The 18425-nt window shown below is 37.6% G+C and overlaps 1 protein-coding gene across 2 annotated transcripts in view; it reads right to left on the minus strand.

The window, feature by feature from the left end:
- LOC127639692 (guanine nucleotide-binding protein subunit alpha-11-like) overlaps nt 1-18425 on the minus strand; it is a 45619-nt gene that overhangs the window by 18048 nt on the left and 9146 nt on the right. For both annotated transcript variants that reach the window (XM_052121850.1, XM_052121851.1), the window contains exon 2: nt 2365-2549. In XM_052121850.1, the coding sequence (XP_051977810.1) occupies nt 2365-2549 (185 nt within the window). The remainder of the gene's footprint in view (nt 1-2364; nt 2550-18425) is intronic.

Raw genomic sequence — 18425 nt, forward strand, 5'->3', positions numbered from 1 at the left:
ACAGTGCCAACCCGCATCTCAGAATAGCATTCTTCTCAATAGTGCCCGACCGATTTATTGGTCGGCCAATAGACTTTCACAGATATATAGTATCGCCATATATGTTAACCAATATGAAAAGTTTTTTTTCAGAACATATAATGCAGAAAACAAAGCTTGGAGTGATTTCAAATAGTGTCATTACGTAGTTTGTCCAGCAGTGCATGCTCCGACTCCGGGACAGGGCGGAGTTAAGCGGCATCTTCACGGTAAATTGCTAACTAGTTTGTGAAATACATACTAGAAAGTTAATAAAAAAAAATTTACCATATAATTTTTCCTTTTCAATATAACTAATATAACGTTAACCTAGGGCTGTGCGATAAAACGGTAACGGTATTTATCGATGGAACACCTTTATCGGTAACAATATAAACAATTTTCTATATAATGCCCGATAGTTTAATTTAAATGCATTAAAATGTAAAGACACATGAAGTTTGGTTGCATGAACAACCCTCATGCATGAGCCATCCCTGGATCATAAACGCATATGGCATCATATGGCTTGATAACGGAACATGATACGAGTGACAAGCAAACAGCCAATAACAAGTTGCATTGCTATGGGGTTCAGTTGTGCCATCGCCATGTAATATCAGAACACACAAACACATTAGAAAATGAGTGCCATGCCTGCCGACAATGAGCAGTTTTTTGGTTTCTTCAGACCAACATCAGAACACTGTTGTAAGCAAGCTTTTGGAAAAAAAAAAAAAAAAAGGTCCTGGCCAAGTACGGAAACACAAGCAACTAATTATTTCATCACTTTTCATCGTTTTTCATCATATTTCATAGTTTTGTCAGCACGAGGGGGACCTACACAATTTTTATAGCCTTTATATTCACCAGATGAACAGTTTTGTGTGTGTGTGTGTGTGTGTATATAATATATATATATGCACAGCCGATATGGGGTTTTTGAGACCAATACCAATTTTAGAGGGGGGGATATTACCCATATGGTGGCCGATAGAGTACATTTTTGAGCTGGAATGAAAACAGACCTTTTCTATGTGGATTGTTCACCGATATGACTATGCAAAAATACTCAGAAGGCTGCTTAAATATTTTTTATCAAAAATATGACATTATTATTATTATTATACATTGCCAACCAATTCTAGAAATGAACACTGAGAAAATAAAAAATAAATAAAAATACAATAAATAGCCAAATAAACATACTAAACTGTGTTTACACAGTTAAACAAATCAGTCAAATGCTGACTATAGTAATACTGCCAGTCAATTATTGGCAGGTTGTAAAACAAGAATCATTTACCCTGTGGAGACAAGAGAAAAACAGCAGCAGCGGTGTTGCACCGTATTCTGCAATACAAGTTGGAGCGCGCTCTGCAGGACAAACTACGTAATGACTCTAATTCTAAAGCATAGTTTTCTGCATTATATGTTCTGAAAAAAGCTCTCATATCTGTGCATATTGGTAAACATATACGCAGATACGTCGGAGACACACGATATTTATGATTTTTTATTTTTTTTTTACGTTCTAAAACGTGGCACAAGTTTTTCAGTAAAACCGATATATCGGCCTAACCATTTCCTAAATTTCAAGGACCCAGATGTATTTTTAAAGTAGTCAATGCAACTCCTGCACCATATTCTAAGTGTTCTAAAGTCATACTATAGGTTTTAGTGATAAACAATCCAGAATTAACACTCTAGGACTCGTAATTTTTGTAAAATAAAATTGACCAATCGCACGTCAATAAGTCGCGAGAACTTGCCTCGTTTAGAATGGTTACTTAAATTTGAAAAATTACTTTATCCTCACCACAACCTATTGTACACCTTACAGAAGACCTGGAAAGTGACGCATACTATTAATATTATTTTTCTGAGATTTAAGGCAAGTCTATCAACTGAATTGTATTGAAAAGACAGATCGAAATATACATTAAACATTATCCTTGTGTAAGAAAGTCATAAACTATATGAGGGTGAGTAAACAACACATTTTTAATCTTAGGGTGAACTAATCCTTAAATAGCTATGTAAAACTAGTGACTTCCAAAGAGAATTAGAACCAACAAGGTCAACAAAGTTGTCAAGTTAAAGTTTAAGTATCCTTTTTAGGAAATATTAACAGATTTTTTAAAAACAAAAGATGAGAATAATTAACTGTAATCCTGCATTTAAGACAGCTGACCATGGTGTGACGGCAATAAAATTTACAAGCGAGGCTAGTGGAGCTTTTTATAGCCAAGTTTATGGCCTATCGGCGTAGATTTGCATATCAGCGTGCATCAAGGACACGATTACATTGCAGTGGTCAGGAATTCTTCTGCATGCAACAATCACCTTGTTTTCTTCGTATTTGAATGGGATCTTGAGGTGCTCAGTGGCACGGATCATGGCCTGCATGGAGGTAAAGATGTTCTGGTAGACAAGTTTGGTGAAGCCACGTTTGTCCTCGTCGGTGTAGCCAGTTCCGTGAATGATGCGCATCTGTTTGATGAACGTGCTCTTGCCGCTCTCGCCTGTGCCTGAAGAGAAATTTTAAAAAAAATCGTTGGAGTACATCTAGTACATAGAAACTGTAAATGAGAACTCAAAAGGTGTATTTACACACTGTCTTCTCATGATGTTAAATTCCCGTATTATTTGAGCTCTAAAGTGCTTTAAATAGTCATTTTGGGTTTGTTGACATTTCATTGTCATGGCAACTAAGATGGAACATTGGCTAACTTTACACAGAAAGGGTTAGCAAATGATTTTATCACACTAAAATCATGTTTACATGCATATTGTTCATTACTTGTGGCTATACCTTTGAATAGGTGAGTATTTTAACATTCAAAAAAGGGCCTCATTCATTTTCATTGTAAGGACATCACAGTATCACGCATGTTTGCCTTTTTAATGAAATAATATATGTGGTAATTAATATTACACCAAAAATGCTGTCGATTGAGCTTAACTTGTATTGAACCCGAAATATTCCTTTAAGCCAATGCAAATAAATCATATGGTGGTATCACATCCTAATATTGGACTTCTGTACCAGAATCGAAGAAATCTTAGCCACATCAAATGCAGCAACATTTTTCTGCCTGGCATTACCAACATGGAAGTGAACTTGCATTTCAAGTAGCAGAGGAAAAGTAGATATCTGTTTTGCCGAGACTTGATATGACCAAGTGTAAATTAAATATGCATACTCAATTGGATAACAATCTGATTGATCAAGACATTAAGTGTAAATGGGCCTAAAGTGTATTGACTCAGTGGAGATATGAATTTATACAACTTCGTACAATTATTAAGAGGAGAATCTATGTTGCCTGCTCATCTAGACCATTCAACCAAACCCTGCATTTACCAGCACAAATAATGCTTAAACTTTGTACAAAGCAGTAATTTAAGAACAATTTTCACTTGAGCTGCACGTCACCCTAGTTGTAACAGAAATTCTATCACCAGAGGTAGAATTTTCCAAGCTTTTGTATTTCTTTGGTCATGAGGTCTTTGAGTAAAAACGTCATCCTCAAAGTCCAACAATACAACTTCTCAGGAACTTGGGAGGTCTTGGAAGACTAGAGGGAAAAACAAGCAGAGTCGCTGTTCCAGTTTTCAAAATTCATCACGTCCTTGACAATAGCGTGTCAACAGTTTGGAAAGTCATGCTTCGATTGGCCTGATAACCAGTTCCGCAGGTTTTATCTTGGTGTAAATTAAATTCACATACTGACATCCTTGCCAACTGTTATTTAATTCATATAAGCAAATGTGGCTAAATTCAAAACAATGAACTTGTTATTCTTGCATAGCTACATGAGAAACCCCTTTTCAGAAACTAAACACATTCAAACTACTCACTGAAGCATCCCTAGTTTTTTTTAAATCTTAAATGTATAACTAGCTTTTACAATTTTGAACATGGTGCTTGCCTGTGCAAAACTTGTCGTTAGGAGTATGGGTTAAACCCCTAAACCTAGGTATGAACAATAGTGAGTCTTGCCGTCGCAAACACCACTAATTTAACGCCGATTAATCCTTTTCACAGACATGATTGTATTTCTTATGGAATGTTTTTCAGCAGAATTGGCCGTCTTTGCAAAATTGTAATGGAATATCCCACAGTACTGTGATTTCAGCTGCGTTCTATTCATTGATAGGTGTTCTGGGCTTTATCACATTTCATGAGAGACAAACACAAACATTTTAAATTAGTCTCAATTATATTGCCAGACTTCCATCTAAAAAAACAAAAAAAAAAAAAAAATACAATTCTAGTGGTTCATGCACACACTCCAGATATGCTGAGTTAATTCCAGTCCGGATCCTACTTTCCCCAAATTATTTCCGGTCACATTTCTACAGTCTCTCCCTCAAGTTGACTTACTGATAGTTTTAACTTCAGCAGCTGGACTGTCATGCCCTTGTCTTCCTACTAACTATCTGCTCCCTGTTTGTCTCTCTACACTGCCAGAGGTTTGCTGTCAGGGGAAGCCCATAAAACAGCCTGGTTTTATAACCACTGCTATCGTGGCTCACTCAGCTTACCAAATAGCTGCACCACCCTGCAAGGTTACAACAGGACTCTTGCTCCACAGAAACTGCCACCGAAACTTTGTGGATTACTGCAACACCTTGATACCAGAATTTGTTCGTATTAGATAATGTTGCCTTAAAAAAAAATAAACATGTCTTTGGATGAAAAACTACGTAAAGTGCATAAGAAAAAAAAAAAGTCCCATTACTGTAACAAATGAAAGTACAAACTTTTTTTTGCAAATGGTGGGCCTATATCACTCCAATTTTTAGAGTGAAAAATCAAATGAGTTTTGTGGGTTCAAGTCCATGTGTGTTAGCTTTAGGGATGTGCAAGACTAGTTTAGTCGATTAGTGATGACTAGTAAGATTTAAACCATACAATTTTTTTAAAAGCTTTAACTTTTTTTAATATTTAAGACGGCGTGTAAATATTGGAATTATTTTGTGTTATAATGGACAGTAAGGAAATATTGTATTATTGTAGTTTAAATAATTTCACAAATACCATTACAATTAGTATAAATAGCTGCTTTGAAACAGTCAACAAATTTTCATTGTTGAATAGCCATTTGATCTCATTTAACGTATGAAATCACATTAAACTCCAATGGCGGCGCGTGAGAGCAGCACTGCAGTTCGTGCCTGACTGAGGAGAGAATTACAGAAATCAAAGTTCAGATGCACTCTAAACTTTCCAAACAGCATCAGGTGATGTACATCACAAAGTTTAAGGGAATTATACTAAAATACCAAATAAGCAAATACAGAAGCACTCTCATTGTGGAATAAGTGGAGTCGGAGATCTTTAAAGGAAGCACCCGGTGTTACATCTTAAATGCAGTTTTAATGCATTACAGCTTTATTAAAAGTTCCAATAATACAAAAGCAGATCATGTAAAGAACTATAAACTATGACATTTCTCTGTGCAGTCAGTGCCTCTTCTATGAGTTGCGCGAATGTCCCGGTCAAAAGGGGAGAGATTTAAAACTGCATCCGGCTGATACACAGTGTCGTGGGGACGCTCGTCCCTAGAGTCTGCACGCTTGCTGCATCTAGATTATAACGTGATGGCTGGCGACTTATTGAATCATAAAATGTCACCGTGCATTTCTTATCGGGAAGAAAATTGGCAATACACAGCTTTATTAATACGAGAGAGTTTGTTTTTTGTGAGTTAAAGATGGATTGAAATGAATGTAATGTAGTCTTCGCCCCATTATACACTGCTACAAAATACGATTTTGATTTGTTTTGGCTTGTTTTCAAATATAAATATGTAAAACTCTTAAAATAACATAAATTTTTTTAGCAACTATACTGCAGAAGAACTTTTTTTTATCTGAGAATGTTGAATATAATATTAAAAATACTATTATTTTTAAATATCTAAAAAATATAAAAGATTAATTCACCGAAGCAGCAGCATACAAGATTTTTTTTTTACTTGCTTTAAGAGAATTGTTCTTGAATATAAGTATATTTTGTCTTTACTGCACTCGCAGAAGTATAACCAAGTGGAAAAAAAAATACACGTTTATACAAAATACACATATTTAAGATACATCCTCTTTAAGCAAGTCTAAATATCTTATATGTTGCTTCTCAAGTAAATCTATCTTGTTTTAAGGATTTTAGACCATTTTAAATGGAAAAGACAAAAACACTTTATAACAATAGGGTTTTTTTACTGACTATGAAAGACACATGATCAGATAGATGGTAAACAATAACTGGATCTTAAAAACAGAGGACTACGCATGATTATTATTAAAATGTTTTTATTGATAGTTATTTAAAAAAAAAAAAAAAAATATTGTGTATATATTATATATATAAAAATCACACAAACAACTCTGAACCTTCAACAAGTTCCATGTATGATTAAAAGTCAAAGGGGGGAGTTTGTGATTTTAAAACTATGGTAATGTTGGAGCAGTCGTTATATGCACAGGTAGACTGTTCCAAAAGCCTGGGACCAGCGACCGCAAAGGAGCGATCACCGCTAAATTTCAGTCTAGACCTAGGGACAATAAGCAGACATTGAGTACCTGATCAAAGAGATCTAGAGGGGTTATGAGGATGTAGTAGTTTGGAAATGTACTGTAGCTTGGTGCAGAGTTTGTGTAATGCGTTCACTTTTGCGTCTGCCCTTTAAAAGTCTAGCAGCTGCATTTCGGACCATTTGTAAACGGGCCAGGCTTGATGAATTTAAATACAGAATAAAGCAGATTACAATAGTCCAACTGTGAGGAGATAAAAGCAATTCAAAGAAAGGGCTTAATAGACCTACATGGACAAGTTTCACAAAAGTGGGAACTAATAAATGTCAAGATAATGTCAATAACACTCAGCATGTCAAGGATGTGAGCTCAGAGTCAGAATCTTCATCTGGTGTTGCAGAAGTGAAAACGGGAAAGCGAAAATGGCAGTCAATGGCATTAAATCGTTTTTGTGAGGAATACTACTCAGACACACTTAACTGACCTACAGAGCTAGAGATGACAAAGATCTCTGCATGGACCTGGATAAGAACCCTCCCCAGTGGTTTAAGATGAAGTCGATTGTAACTAGGGCTGGGACAACGCGTCGACGGCATCGATGACGTCGACGCAAAATATGCGCGTCGATTCGTCGGATCCAAAACAAAGATGGCGGCGCCGGCGAGTAATAGTAACACGAGTGGCTCCTCAGACTATCAGAAGTGCAAGGCGGCATGCACTCGTTCCTCTAAAGTATGGGAATTCTTGAATTTAAAAGGAAACAATTCCGTGATATGTCGTCTTTGCAAAATGGAGATGGCCTTCCATTCTAGCACCACGGCAATGCACCAGCATCTGAAGAGGCGCCACCCGGTTGCAGCTGCAGATGACAGAGCACCGTAAGTTTCTTTTCAACTCCCCACTTTGCACTCGATGTTGGAGTAGGCTATAATACGTTGTCGACACCTAAAGTTTTCTCTTATAGCTATGAATGAATGTCGTGAAAAATACATAGAGGACACTGACAACGCGCTGACAGACAGGACCAAGCAGGTAACATTTAATAAAGTCTCAACTTTCAAATTTGGTCATTCAAAGAAAATTAAACCATAAATAGGCCTACTATTTTGTGGCTCTTTAATGTGTTGTGACAGATTGCCTCAGTTAAAGCTGCTTGTGAACCGATCATCTTTTCCTTGGTTAATTTATAGCATCAAATAGGCTAAACATGAATGTAGCCTACATCAGAAGGACTGTCGTTTTATCCGCGAAAAGATGAATGTAGCCTACATCAGAAGGACTGTTGTTTTAACCGCGGAAAGATGAATGTAGCCTACATCAGAAGGACTGTTGTTTTAACCGCGGAAAGATGTCAGTACAGTAGCCTACAATCCATTATTCAAATTCAAATCCACCGACGTTAATCTTCTCTCTTCTGACTACTTTGTCGGACAACAATGGCGTATTATGATTGATTGATCAGATCGCCAGTCAATCAAACTCCCGGCAAATGTTTTTTTTTTTTTTACATTTTATACACCCCCACCCCCGATGAAACCGGTATTACCGGTGTTGTCACAAGTCGATTAATCGAAATCGAATCGAACTGAAAAAATGAATCGTTAGATTAATCGTTTAAAAAATAATTGTTTATCCCAGCCCTAATTGTAACGTAGTTCAATAGAAAGGAGGCGGCGAGAACCGGCTTGACGATATAAATGATATTTTAATAATAAACTTAAAAAGACAACAACACACACGACGGACATGTCCGTAAACGATCTCTCTCTCCTCGCACCGCCATCGGCCTTTATCCCTCTCGGAGGCATAATTAGCCTGATAAGGGACCGGGTGTGAATAATCACAATCCAGCCCCGCCCTCCTCCCTTTCCACAACGATATCCTAATCCCCCACTCATAGCCGTCCCTTCCACGTTGGTCCCAAAAGAGAATGTTTTCTGTGGCAGGACGCTACAGTCTTCGCTAACGTCTCCTAACTAAACATGTAGCTTTTGTTTCTGAATACAAACATGTAGATGCATGAATGATTAAGCTGTTTTTGTCAGTGAAATATCTAGACTATTTTATGATTTACCATTTGGGTTTTTTCTGGCAGAATTCTAAGCAGCAAACAGTTTTGTGACACAAAAGTTATAGTTATAAAGCTTACAAATTTTTTGAATAGCCTACCTGTTATCCTATTGAGGTGATGTGCTTGGCATCTATAGCCCATTATTAAGAAATGCATCTGATTGGCATCTTGTGTAAATTACTCCAGCCTAATTATAAGGGCCTTTATTGACTGAGTAGTCGATTACCTGTAGACATAACCCACAGACTTTGATTTTGAAATATTGCACATCCCTAGTTATCTTTGAAGCCATCTATATGCTGGGGTACAGACAATTCACTTTTAATTCACAATTAAATCATTCCCTTCCAAAAAAACTAAAATGAACCCAAAACACTGATGAACCAAACAGATTTTAGTCCAAATTAAATGCTCTCGAGACAGAGAATGTCCCTTCCCTTAATACCACCTGCAAATAATTTTAAAGTTGCAAATCCCAGTTTATGGCTGTAATATGATTAAAGACTTTTGGCTATAAAAAAAATTAAGTCTTTCCATTCGTGGAATGTTTTTCCTGCATTTAATATATTTTGGCAGCCGGCAAGGTGAAATTTATAGTCATCGTGTTTTCCACTTTATTCACGCTAAACATGCTTTTCATCTGAGACGCACATTTGTGTAGCACAACGGAAGCCTGGTTTTTGTGTGTGGTCAGCACTGAAAACAGGAGTGCTCACACGTCTATGGAAATAATGCTAAATAGTTTAATTTTGTACAGCAAGTACTGTTTCAAGTTCTCAAGTAAATAATCAAGAAGTCTATAAAAAGGGAGGAACCACCAAAGTTAGGTCCCAAGTCGGGACTGTAGCCGGGCGATTTTAGCTGACCCGACCCCTCAAGGAATTAGGATTAAATGTTTTCCTATAGAGGTGCCGGCTTCAGGTGCGTGACACGCAGATGGTCACTACGTAAACTTTGAGCGTTGACGGAGTCAAACCTGCATCCAATCGCTCTTAAAGAAATGTACGAATTTCAGGTTTACTGGGGCAGTTCATCAAGTCTTTGCTGTGTGAAAAGCACCAATTAGTGAACACGTTCCATTTGTGCATAAAGGCATTTCTTGGACTGTGCTCTAACCTGTAAAATGGTGTTCATAACCAACTGAGTCAATTCTGGGTTGTTCGCTGTGCTCCGCTCAAAGGCCACACGTTTAGGCTTCACTGCTCTTGCTGGGGATGCCAAATTGTGCCTTGTGTTAGAGATAAGGTCTCTTTTCAGTGATATTTTCCATCAAGGCCCGTCCAGTATTTCTGCCATCTCCAGAAACTAGGACTGATTGGGCCATTTTGGCACAATTAACAGGACTGTTTTCATGTCCACTCGGAGTTCAACGGTTACAAAAATACTCAAATTATGCCATACACAATTATGCCACTGTCCAAATCACTGAGATCAAATTTTTTTCCCCCTCAATTCTGATGGTTGTGAACATTAACTGAAGCTCCTGACCCATATCTGCATGATTTTATGCACTGCAGCCACACGATTGGCAGAATAATGGCATGGATTATTGTTGGTGCCAGATTGTTGATTCACACACAGCGGTCTCAAGAATTTACTCAATGGTGCCAAAAACAAAAAACATCCAGTGAGGGGCAGTTCTGTGGATGGAAATGCCTTTTCGATGAGAGAGGTCAATGAAGAACGGCCAGACTGTTTCGAACTGACAGTCTACTGTAACTCATAACTGCTCTGTACAATTGTGGTGAGAAGAATATCATCTCAGAATAACAGAACAGATGAAAAGCAGCGCGAGACACACTGGTGGTGCATGCACTAAAAATATATTCAACAACACAAATATCTGACGAGACCACATATGACCACACTTTAAATTGTCGCAATCAATTATTTTTGGTTGCAAAAAAAAATAAAATTAAAATAAAAAAGCAGTCTGGAGCCCTAACCTAACAGTATCAAGGCGGATACTGCCACCTATAAAACCAGGTATTCTCCGAAATGACTTCAATGGTACTGTTTTACAGTTTGAACTGAGACAGACACCGAAGAATGGTCTGTATGCGCACCTCATGCTCACAGTCGGCAAACTCATAAAAAGGAGATTTACTGCTGGGGATGTGTGCCTTTTGCCCAGTTGACATGAGACCAGATTTTCCATATGGCAAAGCAGCAAGACTCTGTATTCGCCCAGCAGTGCCTCTGATTGGCTAATAATAACAACCAATCGCTAAGGTAATTCAAAACACACACACACACACACACACACACACACTATTCCTTCTCAATGGGGAGAGCACAGCATCGATACATTTCGTGAACATACAGGGAGCCAAACTGAAATGGTTTTTAAATTGATACAGTTCCCTCAAATCAAATCTAAAAAGCTGCCTGTAACACGGTGCAAATGGTATTTGAAGTGCGCGTCCTTTAGCTCTATTGACACAAACTAGTCCTGAGGACAGCTGTGTAATAAGATCTGTTTTGTAGTTAACATTTTGAATGGGCACACTGCGATCGCGATGAGAACTAGACTGGGCTGAAGCCTGCCATCCTTCTCCAGAACGAGGAAATAACGGCTGTATCCTGCTGTGTCGCAGTCGCGGTAGCGTTTTTTTGCTAGGAGACTGTGAATCTCTGCACGCAACACCAGCACATCCCGAGGTCGGACCACAGTCTGCAAAGCGCCTGTGAAGCGAGGTGGCCGGCATACAAACTGAATCATAAGTCTGTGTGCTTGATCGTTTTAAAACACTCAGTCCGACACACGTGAGGACTTGCACAATCTCCAGCGTTCATTACGAGAAGATTGTGCATTTTATCTTGCAACACTGGCACATTTTCGGATGGAACAATGTAAGATAGAATTGGATTGTACAACCATGTTCGATAGTTTTTTTGCACCCAGTCAGAAATGCCAGTAAGGGCTCACCACACATCCACTTAACAGGACAGAGCTCACCATTGGGAAGCTGTTGTGCATAATGTGTGGGCTTTGAAGTGGGAAAGCTTTTTATTGAAAAATTGTGAGTGTCTCGTGAATGTGCAACTAGTGCTGAACTTTTTTTTTTTTTTGCATTATTGGTGTGATTGAATGAGACACAAAAACAACATATTAAACAATCTTTTTCGACAATCAGCATTGGGGAAAAGGGGAACAGCGCTTTTCCTGTGCGCTGGGGGGCCTTTCATTCAGACAGGACTGGTGACCGAGTCAAGTTTGTAGGCCTCCTTGCTTGCACACACTTTCAGTTCTGCCCACACATTTTCTATAGCATTGAGGTCAGGGCTTTGTGATGGCCACTCCAGTACCTTGACTTTGTTGTCCTTAAGCCATTTTGCCACAACTTTGGAGGTATGCTTGGGGTCATTGTCCATTTGGAAGAACCATTTGTGACCGAGATTTTAACTTCCTGGCTGATGTCTTCAGATGTCGCTTCAATATATCCACATAATTTTCCTTCCTCATGATGCCATCTATTTTGTAAAGCGTACCAGTCCCTCCTGCAGCAAAGCACCCCCACAATATGATGCTGCCACCCCATGCTTCATGATTAATGGTGTTTTTCGGCTTGCAACCCTCACCCTTTTTCCTCCAAACATAATGGTCATTATGGCCAAACAGTTCTAATTTTGTTGTTTCATTAGATCCGATGAAATCTCTCAAGAGTACTTACATCTCCTTCCTGAGCAGTATATAATGGCTACATGGTCCCATGGTTTTTATGCTTGCGTACTATTGTTTGTACAGATGAACGTGGTACCTTCAGGTGTTTGGAAATTGCTCCCAAGGATGAACTAGACTTGTGAAGGTCCACAATTTGTTTTCTGAGGTTTTGGCTGATTTATTTAGATTTTCCCATGATGTCAAGTAGAGTTATTGAATTTGAAGCTAGACCTTAAAATACATCCACAGATACACCTCCAATTCAGTACACCTCCTATCAGAAGCTAATTGGCCAATTTTCTAAAGACTTGGCATCATTTTCTGGAATTTTTCAAGCTAAACTTCTGACCTACTGGAACTGTGATAGTCAATTAAAAGTTGAACAATATGTCTGTAAATAATTGTTGGGAAAATTAGTCATGTCATGCACACAGTAGATGCTCTAAACGACTTGCCAAAACTATAGTTTGCTAATATTAAATCTGTGGAGCGGTTCAAAAATTGTTTTAATGACTTCAACTTAAGTGTATGTAAATTTCTGACTTCAATAGAAAGTGTATTTTGTAAACAAGTGTATTTCTACACCTGGCTATACTTCTGCAAGTGCTGTAAAGACTAAATGTACTTCTATTCAAGATCTAATCTGTAAAAGCATATATGCTGCTTCTCAGGTGAATTAATCTTTTATATATATATATATATATATATATATATATATATATATATATATATTTTTTTTTTATTGGAAAACAAGCAACAAAACAAAAACAAATCAAAAACGTATTTTGATGCAGTGTATAATGGAGCCTTTGAATACTACACTTTACACATCCATCTTTACCTCACAAAACAAAACTCAATGAAGATGTGCATTACCAATTTTCTTCATGATAACAAATGCACACTGACATATATTATGATTCAATAAGTCACAAGTCATCATGTTATAATCTTGCTGCAGCAAGTGCGTGCTCGAGGGGTGAGAGGGACAGAGTGAGCATCAGCCGGGTGCAGTTTCAATCTCTCCCCATTAGATCGGGACATTCGTGCATCTCATAGAAGAGGCACTGACCACACAGAGAAATGCCAGTTTTGGAGTTTGTAGTTATTAACATGATCTGCTTTCGTATTATTTGAACTTTAATAAGCTATAACACAAAAAAAAAAAAAAAAAAATTTATTTAAGATGTAATGCCGGGGTGTTTCCTTTAAAGACACTCGACACGCAAGTTTTGCTACACAGCGAGAGTGCTTCTGTATTTATATAGTAATTTTGCATAATAATTCCCTCATACTTTGCGATCTACATCACCTGAAGCTGTTTGGAAAGTTTGGAGTACATCTCCTCAGTCAGGCACAAACTGCAGTGTTGCTCTCGCACATCAGAGTTTAAATGTGATTTCATGATACATTAAATGAGATCAAGCGACTATTCGACAATGAAGATTTCTGTCAACAATTTTGTGTCTACATTGTCGACTAACCGTTTCAGCCCTACTGTGCAGAATTAGTCATGACAGCTTAAAAGTTTCAGATGCTGAGAAAGACATTACATTTTGATGAAATATGAGAAAATATATTTTTTTGGAATGACTTGCACTGATTAGTAAATTAAGTCAATTTTGATTTCATGTTCATTTCTAAAGCCTCCATGGGCACATAAATGCAGTGAGCTCTTGTTTGAAGACAAAAGTTCAAAACAGCAGGGAGGTCAGGGCCATCTATGGCTCAAATTCCATTTCCTGTGTCTCTTCATTGTGGAAGGATGCAGCGTTCGACGGCAGTGACAGCCATCCTACATTCATGTCTGTGAGCTCACAGTGCAGCAAAGACGTTGCCATGGCAACATTTTTACAGCATTTAGCACACTGCAATGATTCAAAAAGGGGCTATACATTAGTGAGCACTGCTCTCCTTTCACCATTAAGTGTGTCAATCCTCCAACAGGAAAACAAAATGCCAAATGCCATGCAATTACTATCAAATAGAAACAGAGATCATTTAAACTTTTTCCTAGATGCAGGAACCATATGCTGCTGATGAATCAGGGCAATGCACATTATGTTTTCATTATGAAGGCAGAATAGGAAACGGAGTGTGAACTGGACCCAAGAAAATAATGACTCTTCCTGTATCATCCACACAGACAATTTAAATTTGTTTTTTAAAAAAACTTTGTTTTTTCTCTGGAATAACGTTAGGGATGGGAATCATAGGGAATTGAATGATTCCAGTTCTGCTTCCTTTTAATATTACAGTCCCTTACCAATTATTTTAATTGAGAAAGAATGTGGAAATAAACACAATTCTTATCGGATTTACCAACGAGTCATTTGTTTGGGAATTGCACTACACTGTTCACGTTGTATGTTCAGCGATGTAGGTTAAAAAAAAATTATAGATAGAACAAGGAACATGCATTAAATTAAGTTGGGGGGTTCTGGATTGACTGTCTCAGAAGCAGAGGCAACTGGGACGTGTCCTCCACCACCCGGATTGAAGTGAGTAACCACGCCACCACAAGGACCTACTAAGTAGTGGGAATTGGGCATTCCAAATTGGGGAGAAAAGGGGATAAAAATACATAAATTGGGTAAATTTTGATTTCACATTTCACTTTAAATTCAACCAGCAGCCAAACTAATAAACGGCGATACACTGCTAGATATCAGCTTCAGCATCATTCATTAAACAAAAGTTTCTGGAGATACAAGATAAACAGCAGAGATAAAAATAAAAGCAGCAAAAATGGTTAGATACAACTAAATCTATAACTTACACAGCCAACTGATTATGGTCCATATTTTAAGCTGGTTCAATCAAAAGTTCCAGATCTACATTAGCAGTTTCTCCATTTATTATATGATTGCAGATACCCACGGAAAATCAGCTCACATAAGCTTATACACCCATATCAGGGAAAGTATAAGCGAGTGCTTGCCAAACACATACTGGGTAACTGGAACAAATCTTCCACCGTATCAACAGATGTAAGATTTTAATCTCCCACTGAACCCAGATTCTGAAATGCATCATATGTGGGTGTTTTTTGTTGTGTATTTACCACTGGGAGTTACCACTTAAAGGCATAGAGTTGCACCTACACACCTGAACAAAATACAATACTGTGTTTTTCTTAAAGAAATCCAGCTACTTTCACTTAGCTGGTCCAACCCATTTCACAAGATAAGTTTAATAATCTAGCAATGTTGAACTAATATAAACACTTTCTGCAGTCTCAGAAACTACGCTCTGGTTTGAACATGAAAATCATGAGGTGGGTATTAACGGGGTATTTGCATGGTTTTAAACTTGCATGCAAATATGGAAACCTTATCGCAACTTGGTTGTAAATGTTAATCTGGTGTTTCATAAACACCACCACCACCACCACCACAGAGAACAGATTGCTTTGCTTGAGTGAGGTGCAGAGTTATAAATGAACTTACACCATTTTGTCCACATTTTTAGTGTGATTTAACAGGGGAGCACGCAAGTAGGATGAGTAATATGAAGAGAAAAAAAAGAAGAAAAAAAAAAACATCTGACTTGTTGGCACAGTTAATTCTAAATGATTTATACAATTAAACCATTTAAAAATGTATGTTGCATTGCCAACATTGATCCGATTAAACATGCTTGATGTGTGTTCTTGTATTTTTGTGGTGGTAATAAACCTCAGTACACAAGGGAGCTAAAGAGTTCAAATTAAATTAATGAAATTTATAAAAATGCACATTTTGTCCCACTGAAATGCCCACTTGACAGTAAAAGCATGATTTTGAAATTTAATTTACTGATATTACAAAAGTGATCTGTCAAACATTAACACCTTTTTGGGCTAAATTAAAATACTCTGACAGCAGGAATGAGTTAGGTATACTTTTCACAGTTTCCTTTCATCAGGATCTTAAATTAAAACACAGTACAGTCATGTGAAGACAAGCAAAGCCTTTTAAAAACTAGTTTAATCACAGACACATTGAGTTTTCATAGAGGTTTTAAAACAAATAATCAATCCCGAATCCGCAGCCCAGCCCATGCTTCTTGCAGCACTGTATATGATGATCTGCATGGGCGAAAGCTCAAGTCCGGTCCACATGTAAACATACATCTGTCCATTGAACCGCGGTGACTGATCCAGGTAGTGCCATTTCATTTGGCTTTAAGAACGTTTGTCGTTTTATATTTCTTATATGCAACAAAAAACTAGAGCACACAATCAAGAGTCAGCCAACTTTGCACAAGTGCAACCTCTTGCAAAGTTTAATCGCACTGTTAGGAAAAATGGTCACAAAACGCGACCGTTTAGTAGCAGTCTGGAGCCCTGTATCATTCTTTATTATTACTTAGACTAATTATAACTATAAAAGAAAGTGAATATTACATTTCACTATACAGCTGTAATATATTTCGGTTTTAATTTCTTCCATTTCAGGTGCCTGGCTGTTATTTGTAAGCGGGCTTACATTTTGACGTGAGCCCTTTTGATGGAAGCTTCACTACGAGTGCAAATGCTGTGATTGTATAGATATATCGTCTAGTGCTTGGCGATATGACAAATATAAAATCTCAATTAGTTTTTTTTCAAACTTAAGGATGATTTACGATTTTTGAAAAAAGTAACTCCAACATGATTCAAATAAGATGTTCCTTATAAGAATTCAAGGCAACCTGGTTAGAAAAATACGTTTTTTTTTTTTTCATTATAGAAAACAAAGGTGTGCTACAGAAACGGAAATGTGTGCAACATACAAAGTTTAAATATTAAAATATTATTTATTTTTAAAAAAAAACACTGACGTTCAGAAATAATAGTATAAAATAAGAAAACCACAAAATCCCTCAAAGCCAATTTAGGTATTATTTGATCTAAATCAAGTCCATCTAGAAAGTGGTCTAGAAAATCATGTTTATCTAGAAAGTATTTTTAGTATATCAATCAATTTGTATAATCACCATAAACACATGCATATAGTCCAGATATCAGAAAAATGTCAGTGTAGTTGAAGACGCAAGAAACGCAGTTTCAAATAATAACGTCCGTCAGAGCCATCTAGCGGTACACGCTGAGCAGCAAAATGAAATAATAGCCGTTTGTCATAATGCCTAAATGTGAGCTATAAATGTAGAACATTTGAAACATGTCAGATAACTAGGCAATAATTAGCGATCTATCTGAATCAACATGGTAAAAGGAGATGTGGATGAATCTCCCATTTATAGACTTTCCATTATATGATTTTATATGAAGCACCCATAACTACCACGTACTTTCTAACACTATTATAAACGCACACATTTCTGTTGATATATCAGCTTAGTGCTTCATGATTGTGCAAGCTGGGGGGATTTTCCCCACAATTTGGAATGCCCAATTACCAATGCGCTCAAGGTCCTCATGGTAGCGTAGCGACTCTCCTCAATCCAGGTGGCAGGGGACAAATCTCAGTCGGCTCCACATTGGAGACTGTCAATCTGTGCATTTTATCACGTGGCTTGAGCACATTACCGGGGAATTAGCATGTGTGGAGGCTTCACATTATTCTCCACGGCATCCATGCACAACCACGCACCCCACCAAGAATCACAATATAGCGATCACGAGGAGGTTAACCCAACGTGACTCTACCCACCCTAGCAACCAGGCTGCTGATGAAGCCAAAATGAAGTCACTCAGCACGCCCTGGATTCGAACTTGCTACTCCAGGTGTGGTAGTCAGCATCTTTATTTGTGGAGCTATCCAGGCCCCAGAACATTTTGTTCGATTAAGCTGGTGTAAACATGTTGGTAGACTTTGTCCTTCATGCAATCACACTGTACAATCTTACTAGAAATATTACCAGCTTTAATATTGGTCTGCTTGTTGTTAACCTAGGTTAGAGCAAGCAGCCGCACATATTTCCACACATGTTCAGCTTATCAGATTGAGGGCGGCATCGAGCAGTCTTGTTAACATTTGTTTTTCTCTTTTATATTCAGCCATAGACCTTTTTCACAGACTGAGATGACGTTTCTGCCTTATTTAGCAGCGTAAATTTAGCTAACTTTGATTATTTTTATTAAACATTGAGTATAAGTTTATAACATTATGCTTTTTGCTATATTACCCTGGAATTAGTTTTAAA

The sequence above is a fragment of the Xyrauchen texanus genome, chromosome 48 (genome assembly GCF_025860055.1).
Source record: "Xyrauchen texanus isolate HMW12.3.18 chromosome 48, RBS_HiC_50CHRs, whole genome shotgun sequence".
Taxonomy (NCBI): Eukaryota; Metazoa; Chordata; class Actinopteri; order Cypriniformes; family Catostomidae; genus Xyrauchen; species Xyrauchen texanus.